This window comes from Pristiophorus japonicus, chromosome 1 (assembly GCF_044704955.1).
Source record: "Pristiophorus japonicus isolate sPriJap1 chromosome 1, sPriJap1.hap1, whole genome shotgun sequence".
NCBI lineage: Eukaryota > Metazoa > Chordata > Chondrichthyes > Pristiophoridae > Pristiophorus > Pristiophorus japonicus.
The window spans coordinates 329,650,427-329,669,191 of record NC_091977.1 but is presented as its reverse complement, the minus strand read 5'-3'; the positions used below and the strand labels follow the sequence as shown (position 1 = coordinate 329,669,191).

General features: G+C 43.6%; 1 protein-coding gene across 2 annotated transcripts in view; it reads left to right on the top strand.

The window, feature by feature from the left end:
- The first annotated feature begins 20 nt into the window (after positions 1 to 20).
- Positions 21 to 18,765, top strand: part of nudcd1 (NudC domain containing 1) — a 177,620-nt gene continuing 158,875 nt past the window's right edge. For both annotated transcript variants that reach the window (XM_070874287.1, XM_070874279.1), the window contains exon 1: positions 21 to 157. In XM_070874287.1, coding sequence (XP_070730388.1) covers positions 43 to 157 — 115 coding nt within the window. In that variant the 5' untranslated portion in view covers positions 21 to 42. The remainder of the gene's footprint in view (positions 158 to 18,765) is intronic.

Sequence of the window (18,765 nt, the reverse complement as noted above, 5' to 3'; positions counted from 1 at the left end):
TCCCGGCATGCCCAGGCGGCGCATGCGCGGCAAGGAACGGTGATGGCGGCTGCAAACTGTTCGCTCACAGTCGACCGGTGCCTGATTGACCCCAAGTTCGACAGTTATAAGCTGTCCCTGGAGACGCTGCCCACTTATACCGTGGAGTTGGATGGCGGTGAGTTAACGGGTCTGCCCCCTTCCCCACCACCCCTCCCCTCTGCACAAACACGTCCAAACTTGACCTCATTCCCCCTGAGTGATGCACAGAAAGTCTTGCATCAATATAGAGCCTTTCACCACATCAGGGCATCCCAAAGCGCCTTACAGCCAGTGCAGTACTTTTTGAAGTGTCGTCACTGTTGTATTATAGGAAACGTAACAGCCAATTTGTGCACAGCAAGCTCCCACAAACAATCATGTGATAATGTGTCAGCTGTGGCTCAATGGGTAGCACATTCCCCGAGTCAGAAGATTGTGGGTTCAAGTCCCACTCCAACTGCTTGAGCACATAAATCTAGACTCCAGTGCAGTGCTGAGAGAGTGCTGTACTGTCGGAGGTGCCGTCTTTTGGTTGAGACTTTAAAAATAAACTGAGACTCTGTCTGCTCTCTCAGATGGATGTAAAAGATCCCATGGCACAATTTAGAAGAACAGCAGGAGAGTTATCCCCGGTGAGGAGGAGTTCATAGAGTTCATAAGGGATGGATTCCTTGAGCAGTATGTAACAGAACCAACCAGGGGGCAGGCAATCTTGGATTTGGTCCTGTGTAATGAGACAGGATTAATAAACAATGTCCTAGTAAAAGATGTCCTTGGAATGAAAGGATCTTCGAATAGTGCCTGTGGAATCTGAGAGGAAAGACGGGATCTCGGTTTAATGTCTCATCCGAAAGATGGCATCTCTGACCATGCAGCACTCCCTCAGTACTGCACTAGAGTGTCAGCCTGGATTATGGGCTCAAGTCTCTGGAGTGGGAGTTGAACTGACAACCACCTGACTTCGAGGCAAGAGTGATACTGACTGAGCCACGGCTGATACCTGCACAGCTCAGCTTTCCAGCAATTTTCGCTGGATTTATCCAGGGCCAAACTTTGTTACTTTTTCCACAGGAATTTCTAACATCCTTTCAGAAAAATTATCCTGAAACACATCACACACTAAGTAAGGTTCAATGTACTGTGCTGCCTCATTGAAATGTCCAATTATTATTGGTAATGTTATAAAGATGGAAATGTCAGTTTGACTCCGATGGTAGCGCCCTCACCTCTTGAGTCAGAAGGTTGTGGGTTCAAGCCCCGTTGCAGGATTTCAGTACATAATCTAGGCTGACACTTCAGTGCGTTACTGAGTGTGGGCTGCATCGTGAGAGATGCTCACAATTTTAAATTAAGGGCCTGCCCACCTAATTAGGTGGGTTTAAAATATCTCGTGGCACTATTTGACAAAGAGTAGTGGAGTTCTCTTGGTGTTCTGCCTAACATTACTTCCTTTACCAATGCCACCAAAACTGTTTGTTTGGCAATTTTTATACTGTTGGTGGGATCTTGCTGTGCCTAAATTAGCTGCAAAGTTTGCCTACTTGACAGCAGCAACTGCACTTCAAAAGTAATTGATTGGGATGCGCTTTGGGATGTGATAAGTTGCTTTGTAAATTCAAGTTAATAATACTGCGTTAAAATTAGTTATTTTACTTATACTTCAGTTGGTAAATTTACTGTCCAGGAAAGTACCAGGCTCAATTCCTGGGCTATGCTGATTTAGCTGATTTCAACCATGGAGGTTTATAAAACTGAAGGAAGCCATTTGGCCCATTGTATCTGTGCCTACGCTTTGCTACAGAAATCCCAAACTAACCCCACTGGTCTCTCTCCTATACCCCTGTGCCTTTCTCTACTTCATCTGTTCTTCCCATTAAAAATGGAGTGTTCTTTGCCTCAACTACTTACAGCAAAACCTTTAAAGCTCTAACAACTAATTGCATAAAGACATTTATCCTAACCCCTCTCCTTCCCCTGACAATTTTGAATTGACCCCTTGTCACTGACTTGCAACCAGAGGAAATAGCCTTTCCCTATTTGCCTCATTAAAACTCTTCATAATTAAAAAAAATCTTAAATCTCCTCAGGTCATACTAGTTGCAGTATCTCTAGTCTAGTGCTATGTTTTGTTGATGGTTAGAAAATGTAAGCATTCTAATTCACAACAGCTGTGAAAAGACAGTGATACAGATGTTTCAAGAACCAATCATAAAACACTGAATTCAATGCTGGTGGTGATCTTTTAGAAACTCAAAACCAGTGCTGGAAGACCTGCGAGCACCTCAAAACCCCAGTGGTGTGTGATCTGTACCCTCTTCCTCTCTCCTCCCTGTCCCCCTCCCTCTCCGTATCACTAGAAGGAATTTGAAAGAATTAACCCGATGGTTAGGTTGCACTTGTGTCCACTGTTGGGCACCTTACTTTAAATAGAAATCAAGACCATGCCAAGGGTACAGAAGGGTTTCACTGATATTATATCAAGGATGAGAGGCTTTAGTTATTTGGAGCTACTTGAGAAATTGGAGCTCTTTTCATTGGAACTATGAAGTTTAAGAGGAAATCTGATAATGATGTTCAAAATTGAAGGGTTTTTATGAGGTAGATCGGGGGAAAACTGTTTTCATAGGCTGGTGAATCAGTAACTAATGGCCATATATTTACCAAAAGAAAAAAAGATACTAGGAGATGTGTTATGGGAGGATTATTAGGCCATGGATAGAGACACCATGATTAAAGCAGCATCCGTGGTAGCTTTTGAAAGGGAAGTGGGTAAAATTTTGAGAAAGAAAAATATTAGAAGGATATGGGAATGGGGAATCAGAGAGCCAGTGAGGAGAACAAGAATGATTACAAGTGTAAAGGGAATGAACTGCAAGGAAAGATTAAAGTTAAACAAAAGAGTCCAGAAAGAAGGCTTCACTGAGGTACATGAAGTATTGAATGGCATAGATACAATACCACAGAATATTAACTTCAAGGTAGAACAAAGGACATAAATTGAAATTGGTGAAAGGTAAATTTCTTTACTCAAAGGGTGATCAATGTAAACTACTAGGGAAGTTAATGGAGTCGAAGTCCATATCTAGATCCATATCTCTGTAGATTTAAATTTGTCTTTTAAAATTATGTATAACTGAGCCATGATCCCATGCAAAGCCGCTAACTTTTAACCTGAAAATGATGTCTTTGAAAGTGTTTATTATTGCTGGTTTTAGGTAGTCTACGTTCTTATTAAAGTCTGGATCAATTCAAAAGGGAAGGTCATGCTTGACCAACATTATTGAATTCTTTGAAGAAGTAACAGAAAGAGCAGACACGGGTAATGCAGTAGATGTAATATATTTTAATTCTCAAAAGGCCTTCAAATAAGATACTGCAATGTAGACTCATGACTAAGGTCAGAGCTTGTGGAGATGGGACAAGTAGCAGAATGGATAGCACCTTGGCCATACCAGAAAACAGAGTAGGGGTTAAGGATAGCTACTCAGACTGGCAAAAGGTGGTAAGTGGTGTTCCAAAGGGATCGGTGCTGGGATCACTGTTGTTGACAATTTCCATAAACGATTTGGACTCTGGAATAGGAAGTACAATTTCAAAATTTGCCAACACCCCCAAATTGGGGGATGTAGTTAATACAGTGGAGGACTGTGACAAAATATATTAAGACATTAATAAACTTGCAGGACGCACAAGAAATTGGCAAATGAATTTCAATATAGATAAGTGTGAGGTGTTACATTTTGGTTGGAAGAATAAGGAGACCACATACAGCTTCAGTAATCAGTCTAAATGGGGTAATGGACCAAAGAAATCTGGGGGTACAGGTACACAAATCACTAAAAATAACGTTGCAGGTTAATGAGGCCATAAAAAAAGCAAATCAAGCACTTGGGTTAATTTCTAGAGGGATAGAATTGAAAACCAGGGAAGTTATGTTAATCTTGTACCGAACCTTGGTCAGACCACAATTGGAGTACTGTGTACAGTTCTAGTCTCCACATTCTAAAAAGGATGTAGAGGCACTGGAGAAGATGCAAAAAAGACAAGGTTGATACCAGAACTGAGAGAATATACTTATCAGGAAAAGCTGAACAGGCTAGGACTCTTTACTCTAGAAGAGGGATGATCTAATAGAGGTTTTTAAAATTATGAAGGTGTTTGACAGGATAGACATAGAGAAGATGTTTCCACTTGTGGGGGAGACCATAAATATAAGATAGTCAATAATAAATCCAATTGGGAATTCAGGAGAAACATTTTTACTACAGCAACTTGTATTTATATAGCGCCTTTCACATAGCAAAACATCCCAAGGCACTTCACAGGAGTGTTATAAAACAACATTTGACATCGAGCCACATGAAATTTTAGGGCAGATGACCAAAAGCTTGGTCAAAGAGGTGGATTTTAGGGACATAAGTACATAAGAACATATGAAATAGGAGCAGGGGCAGGCCAATTGGCCCCTCAAGTCTGCTCCGCCATTTAATACAATCATGGCTGATCCGATCATGGACTCAGGCCCACTTCCCTGCCCGCTCCCCATAACCCCTTATTCCCTTATCAGTTAAGAAACTATCTATCTTTGTCTTAAATTTATTCAATGACCCAGCTTCCACAGCTCTCTGAAGCAGCGAATTCCACAGATTTACAATCCTCTGAGAGAAGAAATTCCTCCTCATCTCAGCTTTAAATGGGCAGCCCCTTATTCTAAGATTATGCTCCCTAGTTCTAGTCTCCCGTCAGTGGAAATATCCTCTCTGCATCCACCTTGTCAGCCCCCTCATAATCTTATACGTTTCGATAAGATCACCTCTCATTCTTCTGAATTCCAATGAGTAGAGGCCCAACCTCCTCAACCTTTCCTCATCAGTCAACCCCCTCATCACCAGAATCAACTTAGTGAACCTTCTCTGAACTGCCTCCAAAGCAAGTATGTCCTTTCTTAAATATGGAAACCAAAACTGCATGCAATATTCCAGGTGTGGCCTCACCAATACCCCGTATGATTGTAGCAAGACTTCCCTGCTTTTATATTCCATCCCTTTTGCAATAAAGGCCAAGATTCTGTTGGCCTTCCTGATCACTTGCTGTACCTGTATACTAACCTTTTGTGTTACATGTACCAGGACTCCCGCTGTACTGCAGCACTTTGCAATTTTTCTCCATTTAAATAATAACTTGCTCTTTGATTTTTTTCTGCCAACGTGCATAACCTCACACTTTCCAACGTTATACTCCATCTGCCAAATTTTTGCCCACTCACTTAGCCCGACGATGTCCTTTTTCAGGTTGTTTGTGTCCTCACGCATTTCTTTTCCTCCCATCTTTGTATCATCAGCAAACATGGCTACATTACACTTGGTCCCTTCATCCAAGTCGTTAATATAGATTGTAAATAGTTGGGGTCCCAGCACTGATCCCTGCGGCACCCCACTAGTTACTGATTGCCAACCTGAGAATGTACCATTTATTCCGACTCTCTCTTTTCTGTTAGTTAGCCAATCCTCTATCCATGCTCATATATTACCCCAACCCCGTGAACTTTTATCTTGTGCAGTAACCTTTTATGTGGCACCTTGTCAAATGCTTTCTGGAAGTCCAAATACACCATATCCACTGGTTCCCCTTTATCCATCCTGTTTGTTACAACCTCAAAGAATTCCAGCAAATTTGTCAAATGTGACTTCCCCTTCATAAATCCATGCTGACTCTGCCTGACTGAATTATGCTTTTCCAAATGTCCTGCTGCTGCTTCTTTACTAATGGACTCCAACATTTCCCAATCACAGATGTTAGGCTAACTGGTCTATAGTTTCCTGCTTTTTGTTTGCCTCCTTTTTTAAATAGGGGCGTTACATTTGCAGTTTTCCAATCTGCTGGGACCTCCCCAGAATCCAGTGTTTTATAGAGAGGTAGAGAGGTAGAGAGGTAGAGAGGTAGAGAGGTAGAGAGGTAGAGAGGTAGAGAGGTAGAGAGGTAGAGAGGTAGAGAGGTAGAGAGGTAGAGAGAATTCCAGAGCTTAAGGCCTTAGCAGCTGAAGGCACGGCCGCCAATGGTGGAGTGATTTAAATCAGGATGCTCTTAAGACCAGAATTAGAGAAGCGCAGATATCTTGGAAGATTATAGGGCTGGAAGAGATTACAGAGATAGGGTGGTGAGAACGTGGAACTCGCTCCCACCAGGGCTGGTTGAGGCGAATAGCATAGATGCATTTAGGGGGAAGCTAGATAAACACATGAGAGAAAAAGGAAAGCAGGATGTGCTGATAGGGTTAGATGAAGTAGGGTAGGAGGTAGCTCATGTGGAGCATATATGTCAGCTTAGACCAGTTGGGTCTTTGAAAGAGATAGAGACAAATAGACAGATGTGCAGAGCGAGAGAGAGAGATAAATAGATGGGCAGAGTGAGACACAGATGGGCAGAGTGAGAGAGAGACAGGCAGGCAGAGCGCAAGAGAGAGAGAGACAGACAGACAAGCAGGTGGGCAGAGCGACGACTGATAGGCAGGCAGAGCGAGAGACAGACACAGACAGACAGGCAGGCAGGTGGGCAGAGCGACAACAGATAGGCAGGCAGAGCGAGAGACAGACAGACAGACAGGCAGGTGGGCAGAGCGACAACAGATAGGCAGGCAGAGCGAGAGACAGACAGACAGGCAGGTGGGCAGAGCGACGACAGATAGGCAGGCAGAGCGAGAGACAGACAGACAGACAGGCAGGTGGGCAGAGCGACGACAGATAGGCAGGCAGAGCGAGAGACAGACAGACAGGCAGGTGGGCAGAGCGACGACAGATAGGCAGGCAGAGCGAGAGACAGACACAGATAGGCAGGCAGGTGGGCAGAGCGACAACAGATAGGCAGGCAGAGCGAGAGACAGACAGACAGGCAGGTGGGCAGAGCGACGACAGATAGGCAGGCAGAGCGAGAGACAGTCAGGCAGGTGGGCAGAGCAACGACAGATAGACAGGCAGAGCGAGAGACAGACAGACCGGCAGGTGGGCAGAGCGACGACAGATAGGCAGGCAGAGCGAGAGACAGACACAGATAGGCAGGCAGGTGGGCAGAGCGACAACAGATAGGCAGGCAGAGCGAGAGACAGACACAGACAGGCAGGTGGGCAGAGCGATAACAGATAGGCAGGCAGAGCGAGAGACAGACACAGACAGGCAGGCAGGCAGGTGCGCAGAGCGACAACAGATAGGCAGGCAGAGCGAGAGACAGACAAGCAGGTGGGCAGAGCGATGACAGATAGGCAGGCAGAGCAAGAGACAGACAGGCAGATGGGAAGAACAACAGATGGAGAGAGAGAAACAGATGGATGGACCGTCCGAGAGAGACTCAGACGGACTGAGAGGGGAACAGACGGGGAGAAAGAGAGAGAGAGAGAGAGACACACACAGACAGACAGACAGGAAGAGAGACAGGGTGAAATCAGGAGAGGAAGACTCAAATTTATAGCATGAGAGAGAATTTTATTTTTCATGTAGTGAGCCTGGTCTGTTGCAGGGGGCTCAGCTGGATTAGTTTACAATGTCAGCTGACACTCAGATTTAAATAACTACAACAACTCTGTTTGATTTTATACACCGTACATTAAGTTATTTTCCTTTTTAAAATTGAAGGCTGCTGTGTACTTATTGGGGTGAAAGCTATTTTCCTCATTATGGTCGTCAGTAGTGATATGAGGAAAATACTAGGCATGGCTCAGTGGGTAGCATTCTTTCCTCAGTCAGAAGGTCGTGGGTTCAAGTCTCACTCCTTGAGCACATAAGCGAAGCTGACAGTCCCAGTGCAGTAATGTCGGAGGTGTCTTTCAGATGAGACGTTAAACCGAGGTCCCATCTGCCCTCTTCGGTGGACATAAAAGATCCCATGGCATTATTTTAAAGAAGAGCAGGGGAGTTATCCCGGGTGTCCTGGCCAATATTTATTCCTCAACCAACAGTGACTTCAAAAGTACTTAATTGGCTGTAAAGCGCTTTGGGATGTCCTGGTCATGAAAGGCATTCTATAAATGCAAGTCTTTCATTTCCTTTAATGTGCAAGTAGTTGTCATGACATGGATCTGCAGCTTTATTACCAGAAGCTGAGATTACAGTGGCAGTACCATGAATGAACACAGTGTGGTGTGCATGATCTTGAAATAAGAGTGCGGCATATTAGAAGAGCAGTGTGTCTTCACTAGAATTGTACCTGCTATAGAGTTGCTAATGATGTGATATTGCAACCAGTAATCTTGTTATTTAGAATATCATTTTCCTTTTTAAAATTCACAGTAGCATTTCTCTACTTCCTTACCAGAGGGGACAGATTTAAGATAATTGGCAAAAGAACCAGAGGCAAGATAAGAATTTGTTTTTTTACACTGAGTTGTTATGAGTATTGTGACTGCACCATCCAAGCAAGTGGCAAGATTTCCTGATTTCAGCCTTGTAGATGGTGGAGTGACTTTGAAGGGTCAGGAGGTGAACCACTTGTCAAAGTACCCAACCTCGGCCCTGCTCTAGTAACTGCGGTGCTGGTATGGCTGTTTCAATTCAGCTTCTGATCAGAAGATTTTCCCCCCCGACCCCACAGATGTTAATTTTGAGAGACTTGACAATGGTGGTGCCACTAAAAGTCATGGGGATATAGGCTTTCTCATATTCAAGGTGGACACTACCGCTGACATGACTGGTGGAGGCTTCATGGACAGCCTCTATCGGAGGAGTTGTGAATAGAGGGCAGGACAACTTGGTGGGGTGGGGACGGTGGAGAGGAGGACATCAACTTAAAATGGGCAGAGGGGAGAAAGGTGTGGAAGTATCAAAGATGTGGAAACCGTGACTATTCTTTCTTGCTAATTGGAGGGGTGATTGGTTATGGTCGTTGTATAAACCTCTTTATATCCGTCTGTGGACTATGTGATGAGCTACTGGGTAACGCACTAAACAGTCGCCACATCCCTGGCTTGAGTCCTATGTCACACACATTTCGAAGCAGGTCCAGCTCTTATTAAACTTGTTTTTTGGCATTCTATGTAGCATGTAGAATCATGTGGTAAATGGAACATAATAAATGGGAGCAGGAGTGGGCCATTCGGCCCTTCGAGCCTGCTCTGCCATTCCATGAGATCATGGCTGATCTTCTGCCTCAGCTCCATCTTCCTGCACTGTCCCCATTTCCCTCGATTCTCTTGATATCCAGAAATCTGTTGATCTCTGTCTTGAATGTGCTCAGCGACTGAGCCTCCTCTGGGGTAGAGAGTTCCAGGGATTCGCGGCCCTTTGAGTGAGGAGTTTTCTCTGCATTTCAATCCTGGGTGGCCGACCCTTATTCTGAGATTGTGACCTCTGGTTCTAGACTCTCCAGCTAGGGGAGACAGCCTCTCGTCATCTACTCTGTCAAACCCCTTATAAAAGCGGTTATGCGTTTCAATGAGATCATTGTTGTTTTTCTGAACTCTAGGAAATGTGGGCCTAGTCTACTCAATCTCTCCTCATAGTACAATCCCTGCCCCCCACCCCCTCAAACCCAAGAATCAGTTTAGTGAACCTGTGTTGCACTCCCTTTAGGGCAAGTATATCCTTCCTTGGGTAAGGAGATCAGGACTGTGCTTGGTGCTTTGGGTGCGGTCTCGCCAGGGCTCTATATAGTTGCGGTAGGACATCTTTACTCTTATATTCCAATCCTTTTGTAATAAAGGCCGGGGCCCTGGAACATCCTGGGCCGCCCTGACCTGTGTAAGAACACCACCGCAGGTCGGGCCTATAAATAGAGCTGGAGCGCCAGGCCCTGGAACATTGTGGGTGAAGGTGCGGCGAATGAGGGTATGAGACCCAGAAGAGCCGAAGACCCAGGGGCAGCACGGGCCTACCCACACTGCGATATGTGTGCGCACTAGGTCCGTGCAGGTGAGCAGGTCTCCAGTCATCCTGGTTCAACCCTTGCCACTGGATAAAGGCCGAGCTCTGTCAAGGTCACCACACGTTAAAAAAAATCCACACACACAGGCATCTTCCATCCTTCAATTGGAGTTCAGGACTGGAACATCAGGCCCTTCATTGAAACATCTGTGAACTCTTGTGGAAGCAAGTCATCTTCATTCGAGGGACTGCCTTGATGATAATCTGGAATGCACTGCCTGAAAGGTTGGTGGAAGCAGATCTTTTTAAAGGGAATAGGATATATACTTGAAAGGGAAACATTTACAGGGCAATAGAGAAAGGCAGGGGAGTGGGACTAATTGGATATCAATTTCAAAGAACCAGCACAGACACGATGGGCCGAATGGCCTCTTGTGCTGTACGATTCTATGATTTTATCAAAAAGGTGAGTCAGCTGAGATTGACCTTGTTGCCTGATTGGTGCTCGTTAACTGTCGAAGAATATCGTGACTTTTTGCAGCTGAATTTGAGATGTAAATGGATTTATTAGGGGACTGATTCCTTACCTGTTTTAGTGTGTATTTTCTCACCTCTCTCAACAATTTGTTGTTATTTTCCTCCCTTCCCCTCTTCCTTCTTTCATGTAAGTGTTGTCTCTTTAACTTGCCTTGCGAAACAAAATTTTAATCATGGTTCCCAAATAAATTTCCAGTCAGAAATTATTCCTATTTCGAAGAAGAGCAGTGGAGTTATCCCCAGTGTCCTGGTCAATATTTATCGCTCAATCAACATAACTAAAAAAAAAACAGATTATCTAGTCATTATTATATTGCTGTCTGTGGGAGCTTGCTGTGCACAAATTGGCTGCTGCGTTTCCTACATTACAATAGTGACTGCACTCCAAAAGTACTTCATTGGCTGTAAAGCGCTTTGAGACGTCCGGTAGTCGTGAAAGGCTCTATATAAATCCAAATCTTCTTGAGGCAGGGATTCCCAAACTATGGCCAGTGGTTGTCTTAAATTTCTTGCTTGTTACTGGTCCTGTTTGAGATTTGTGGTCCTGGAGATTTGGAAAGAACCAAGATCTGTTGGGCTTCAACAGGCTGAGATATAGATACACATTAATATGCACTTAAGTGGCCTATGAAGGCACAGAGCTTGGATACTGCTGCAGTAAGGCCTCCCAACATTTCAGTGCATCATCAAATAGCTTCTCTTGAATGTTTGGTACAGTACTTCTAGATGTTGAGAAGAAGCACAATAAAAAATTCACTTTGGAGCAGTAAATAAAACTCCTGCAGTTCAATTATTACTGTCTAACTAATCACAGGATAATGCACGTTGCCTGCTTATGCTGATTAAGGTACTCTATTTTTCAGCTTTCTGCACCTCCCACCAATTTCAGAATAAAACTTTATTTTTAACCAGTTTTGGAGATCAGGATTGTCATAACTGTATGACTTAGGCATGTAGCAAGCATGTTGAGTCCAATAGAGTTTTAACCAAAACATTGTAAATCTGCAATCAAAGCTCTGAAGTCCTGTTACTTTTAAATAGACTAAGCAGCCTCCAAGATCCCTTGCATGGGACAGACCAGGACCAGTTGGCAGGAGCTCTTTGCACCCGATTTAAACTCGGCAATAGAAGCCTGGGCTGCTGATGGGAGCAGCATTTAAAAATCAGAGCAACAACTACACTGTACTAGGAAGGTGCTCAGCTCCAAAAGCATATTAAATGGGAACTCTTTGTTTGCTCCTGAGTACAGCCCAGGCTCCTGATGCTGAATTTAAATTGGAGACAGCCCATCAGGAAAGAAGGTTTTTTTGATTAACAGTAGGATCAAAGATTTCTGCAGCGCTGTGAATAGTTAAATGGCATTTCTCTCTCCCAACTTCAGTCCTGGCGCCATTGTTGGTTAAACTCCAGTAATATCTCATACCTGGGCAAACAAAAACTCTGTTTGAGTGGATTCCTCAGTAGCTTGTTTCAGAGACTCTTCATCATGGTGACGAATTTCTGTCTGTGTCAAGCATCTGGCTGATCAAAAAACACAATTGATTTAAAATTTATAGCCCCGCAGAATAAATGTTACCTGTATATAAAACGACCGCACACAAACTCACACACCCCCATCATCATCATCATAGGCAGTCCCTCAAGATCGAGGAAGACTTGCTTCCACTCTAAAAGTGAGTTCTCTGGAGGCTATACAGTCCAATGCGGGAATTACAGTCTCTGTCACAGGTGGGGCAGACAGTGGTTGAAGGAAAGGGTGGGTGGGAAGCCTAGTTTGCCGCACGCTCCTTCCGCTGTCTGTGCTTGATTTCCGCATGCTCTTGGTGACGAGACTCGAGATGCTCAGCGCCCTCCCGAATGCTCTTCCTCCACTTAGGGCAGTCTTGGACCAGGGATTCCCAGGTGCCGATGGGGATGTTGCACTTTATCAACGAAGCTTTGAGGGTGTCTTTGAAACGTTTCCTCTGCCCACCTGGGGCCCGCTTGCCGTATCGGAGCTTCGAGTAGAGCGCTTGCTTAGGGAGTCTCGTGTCGCCCAACGGAGCTGGTCGAGCGTGGTCAGTGCTTCAATGCTGGGGATGTTGGCCTGAGCGAGACCACTGACATTGGTTCGTCTATCCTCCCAGTGGATTTGCAGGACCTTGCCGAAGCAGCGCTGGTGGTACTTCTCCACCCACGCAAACAGACCCACACAAATACAAACTCTCTCTCTCTCTCTCTCACACACACGCACACAAACACACAAACTCTCTCATACACACACAAGCACACACATGCACATGCTCACACACGCTCAAACACACAGGCACACGTTCACACAGGCACACATATGCACACGTTCACACAGGCACACATATGCACACACCCACACACTTATGCACAGGCACATACTCACTCACGCACAGGCACACGTTCACATACACACACTCATACACCCACAGGCGCTCAGGCGCACACTCACCCACAAGCACACTCACTCACGCACACTGTCACACACATTCATGCATAGGTGCACACACACACAAGCACCAAAGCACGTACGTTCTCACACGGACAGGCTCATGCAAGCACAGGCACGCATTGGCATACACACACTCACAGATGCACGCACTTTTAGCCCCAAAGAGTGATATATATTTCCCATCTTGAGCTTGATCTTTATATGCTGATCCTGAGAAGGTCTGGCTGTGAGTGAGAGTGCACTGGCCACAATCAGTAATGGGATTGCTCCTGTGACCAAATAATGCAGTGCAGTTTGACTCGACATTTTAATCACACAAGGTTTTCTGTCCTGATTCTGATTATTAATAAATACAAACCACTGAATTGAGATGAATAAGTGGGATGTCTGTTTTGGTTTGATAACCCACTGGGGAGTGATTTCTTGTAATACATTTTTTACAGACTGATGCACTGTTTTAGCAGGATGCTGATTTGCAAGCACTCCACTTAGGTTTGATTAGTTGCTTCATCCTGTTGTATTTGTCAGCAAACTGCCTAATCAATCCCTTGGCACAAGGTCTGGGAATTGTTACTGAGCTGCAGTACTTAGTACTAAATCCTTGCGATTCAGCATGCGTACCGCTCCTATTTACAGTTGTTTTGTTCGAACCAATAAAATGATACTGGGTTCCCTCATTGCCACAAAATAACCGTCCGTTACCGACATGTCAATGAGGGGGGAACCACTAAACAATAGGTTTCGTACTGGCAGAGGTGCAAAATCAATCACGCATGAAGCTGCCAGCTGGAGTTTGGGTCAACTGTTAACAGTTTTGTGAGCTTAGAGACAGGGTGACAGTACAGCAGATTAAAAAACTCAAGGTGATTTACACTCTGCTGGGACAGCTAGATCTTGCATCTGATTGAAATGCTGGAAGTATGAAGTGTTGGAAGATCACAGTCCTTCAAGTATTGATATATTTTTTCTTTGCAAAGTATTTTTTGTTACCTTTATTTTTCCTTTTATTTCTGTCTCCTCCTTACTCGATTTATTCTATGTTGGTATTTCTTAAAAATTATTTTCTGTACTTTTTATAACTTCTTTCCTCCACTATTAGTTCCCCATCTACCTCAGAGAAAGAGTAGGACAGTTTGAGGTTCAAGGTTGTGATCCTGCCTAGTTATAGAATCTTGAATCATACAGCACAGAAAGAGGCCATTCGGCCCATTGTCCCATTCCCCAGCTCTTTCCCCTGCAATCTTTTTCATTTTCAAGTATATATCCAATTTCCTTTCGAAATTTTTTATTGAATCTGCTTCCACCTCCCTTTTAGGCAGTGCATTCCAGATCATAACAACTCGCCGTGTAAAAATAATTCTCCTCATCTCCCTTTGCCATTTATCTTAAATCTGTGTCCTCTGGCAGTTGAAGTATTATTGAGGAGAAACAAACTTCTAATCATTGCCGAAAGGAAGTGAAGAGAAATGGGTAGAGTTCAAGATCCTTGTCATCATCATAGTATCCAATGTATAGAAACGTTTAGCCTCCTCCTACTATCCTTAAATAAGGGAAGGAAAATCAGTCAGTGTCCCCATTGCTTGGTTGCTCTCCAGTGATTCGTTTGGAATTTGCATATGTGTTGCTGTCAGGAAAGGACTTCACCAGGCTTGGTATGCTCCCACAGTCGAATAGCCTGCCAGTTCTCATGAAAAAAATCTACTTAGGAGAGCTGTTGGTGTTAAAGAAACTGTTCGCTAGAAGGGAAGGAGGGAAAATATGACCTTCCTATGTCTTTAAGTGTGTTTGCACTGCTAGAATACTGATGAGTCAAATCTTGCACACTTGACAGCACTCCTGAAGTATAAATGATCCAACCTACCTTATTCTAGCTACAGAAGAGACTGACTATTTCAAGTCCATAGCTAATAAATGTACTGAGCTGGCATCAAAATCGGTAATAGCTGATCGGAAGCAAGCCAGTAAACGATTTGGGGGCATTCTGTGTAGAAGAGCTGTTTTCAGCACTCAATCAACTTCTCATGCGCCTGGAGGAGCCAGCAGCAGACCTCAAATCTAAAAATGGGGAAGTGGTGCAGGGAAATCATCTGTTTCTCTCGCTCTCCCAGGAGCCATAATGTGAAAGGGCCATCTGATAGATATTTTCATTATGCACAGAGGCACAGTAAAAATTGTAATAGCTTTTTTCCCCTCCTGTTGAAGCTATAGCCAAACCTGTTACTAAGACGTGTTCTACTGAATTCTATTGAAATGTAGTGTAGCTACAATTAATTTTAATTTGTTTCAAAGTGTTTTTTTCAGCTTGATACAGAGGGTTATTTGATTATTGCAAACCTTACCTGTTTTAAAGCTGTAATATTACATGTTCTGTTGTGACAGTGTCAATTTTCTGCTTCCTCGCTGGTTAAGTTTGTATTGCCTTTGTTTTTCTCTCTTTTAATAGGTTATTTTTTATTTTCTCTCTCAAAATCTTTCTTCCTCTCCCACCCCCAAAAAATGCATTCAAAGGAAGATTGCAACAAAACATTCTTCCCACAGCCATTGCAATTCACATCAAATTTCCAATATTCAGCCACTGCGAGAGTTCTTCACCCACCGCAATACTCCTTAAAAACAGCATAATGGACACGGACACAAGAACAACAACAACAACTTGTATTTATATAGCGCCTTTAATGTCCCGGCATTTCACAGGAGTGTTATAAGATAAAAACATTTTTTGACACCGAGCCACATAAGAAGAAATGATGGCAGATGATTAAAAGCTTGTGCAAAGAGGTGGGGGGGGGGGGGGGGGTGGGGTGGGTGGGGGGGGGGGGGGGGGTGGGGGGGGAAAGAGGGTTGTAAGGCTGAGGAGCTTAGAGATAGGGAGGGGAGAGGCCATGGAGGGATTTGTAAAAAGAATGAGAATCTTGAAATCGAAGCGTTGCTTAACTGGGAGTCAATGTAGGTCAGCGAGAACACAGGTGATGATTAAACGGGATTTGGTGCGAGTTAGGACACGGGCTGCCGAATTTTGGATGACCTCAAGTTTACGTAGTGTAGAATGTGGGAGGCCAGACAGGAGTGCGTTGGAGTAGTTAAGTCTAGTTCAACAATTTAGAACAAAGTCACAAACTTTCCCATAAATGTAACTGTCCCATCTTCTAATTGCTCTCAACAATTACCCTTTCTCTTTCCATCATGATTGCGCAGGGCTTCACCAACAGCCTCAAGTCTGGGTATGCTCTTCTCTGAATGGGCAGGACCAGGTATACACGCACCTTAAACTCCATGCTCTGGCCCAAACGAGGGACCCACATGAGCAATGCATGAGCAGATGATCAAAAACTCAAGTACACCACTCTGCAGTTTACATAGGATTACATAGGATATACGGTGCAGAAACAGGCCATTAGGCCCAACCAGTCCAGGCTGGCATTTATTCTCCACTCGAGCCTCCTCCTGTCTTTGCTCATCTAATTCTGTCAGCATTCCATTCTCCCTCATTTGCTTATCTAGCCTCCCCTTAAATGCATCTATACTGTTTGCCTCAACCACTCCTTGTGGTAGTGAGTTCCATATTCTCACCACGCTCTGGGTAAAGAAGTTTTTTTCTGAATTCCCTATTTGACTCCTTGGTGACTATCTTATATTGTTGGCCTCGAGTTATGATCTTCCCCACAAGTGGAAACACTCTCTCTATTTCTACTCTATCAAAACCTTTCAAAACTTTAATTACCTCACTTAGGTCACCCCTCGGCCTTTTTTCAAGTGAAAAGAGACCCAGCCTGTTCATCATTTCCTGATAGGTATACACTCGCATTTCTGGTATCATTCTTGTAAATCTTGTCTGCACCCTCTCCAGTTCCTCTATATATTTTTAATAATATGGCGACCAGAATTGTCCACAATAGTCCAAGTGAAGTCTAACCAAGTTTCGATACAAGTTCAGCATAACTTCACTACTTTTCAATTCTATCCCTTTCGAAATAAACCCTAGTGCCTGGCTTGCTTTTTTAAGACCTTGTTAGCCTGTGTCGCTACTTTTAGTGATTTGTGTATTTGTACTCCGAGATCCTTTTGCTCCTCTACTCCACCCAGACTCGCACCCTCCAAGTAATAAGTGACCTACCTATTCTTCCTACCAAAATGTAATACTTCACGTTTATCTGTGTTTAATTTCATGTGCAAATTATATGCCCATTCTGCAAGTTTGTTAATGTCTTCCTGTAATTTGTTGCAGTCCCCCTCAGTATTAACTATCACCGTCAATTTGGTGTCATCCAAAAATTTAGAAATTGTGTTTTTGATTCCAAAGTTTAAATCGTCAATATAAATTGTAAACAGCAGTGTTATAAGACAAGACATTGATCCTTGTGAAACACTCACTACCCACCTTCTGCTACTGTGAATAAGAACATAAGAAATAGGAGCAGGAGTTGGCCATTTGGCTCCTCGAGCCTGCTCCGCCATTTAATAAGATCAAGGCTGATCTGATCATGGACTCAGCTCCACTTCCCTGCCCGCCCCCCATAACCCTTTATACCCTTATAGCTCAAAAATCTGTCTATCTCCACCTTAAATATATTCAATGACCCAGCCTCCACAGCTATCTGGGGCAGAGAATTCCATAGATTTACAACCCTCTGAGAGAAGAAATTCCTCCTCATCTTAGTTTTAAATGGGCGGCTCCTTTATTCTGAGATTATGTCCCCTAGTTTTAGTTTTCCCTATGATTGGCAGTATCCTCTCTGCATCCACCTTGTCGAGCACCCTCATTATCTTATATGTTTCGAAAAGATCACCTGTCATTCTTCTGAACTCCAATGAGTATAGGCCCAACCTACTCAATATATCTTCATAAGTGAACCCGGTCATCTCCGGAATCAACCTACTAGTGAACCTTCTCTGAACAGCCTCCAATGCAAGTATAACCTTCCTTAAATATGGAGACCAAAACTGTACACAGTACTCTAGATGTGGCCTCACTGTACAACTGTAGCAGGACTTCTCTGCTTTTATACTCTATCCCTCTTGCAATAAAGGCCAACATTCCATTTGCCTTCCTGATTACTTGCTGTACCTACATACTAACTTTTTGTGTTTCATGCACAAGGATCCCCAGGTCTCTCTGTACTGCAGCACTTCGCAATTTTTCTCCATTTAAATTATAATTTGTGTTTCTATTTTTTCTGCCAAAGTGGATAGCTACCCTTTATCCCTACTCTCTGCTTTCTGTCTTAAAGCCAGCCAGCTAGCTATCCATTCTGCTACTTGTCCCCTGACTCCGCATTCTCTGACCTTATTCATTAGTCTATTATGTTGTACCTTATTGAAGGCTTTTTGAAAATCTAGATAAATTACATCTACTGCATTGCCCTTGTCTATTCTCTCAGTTATCTCTTCAAAAAATTCAATGAGGTTAGTCAAGCAAGACTTTCCCTTTTGAAATCCAAATGTTCCCTGGACACGTTCTATTTCCCTTCTTAAATATAGGTATTATCTTAGCTATCTGCCAGCCTCTGGCACTACATCTTTTTCTATTGAATTATTAAATATTTGTAGTATTGCCTCTGCTAGCTCTTCCATAGATTCTTTGAAAATGTGCAGATATAATCCATTCAAACCAGGGTTTTTTCCTGAATTTGATCCAATGTCATGTCCACCTGTTCTATCTCCCTGGTAAATACTGAGGCAAAATAATTATTTAATATTTCTGCCATCTCTCGATCACTGCCTGTGGTAATATCCTGTCCATCCCTCAGTGGCTCTGTTCCCATCCCGACCGACCTTTTTTATTGATTTGCCTGTAAAATATTTTACTGTTTTGTTTTATGTTCCTTGATAATTTAATTTCATAGTTCCTCTTTGCCTTCCTAATTGTTGTTTTGACTTCTTTCCCTATCTCTTCATATT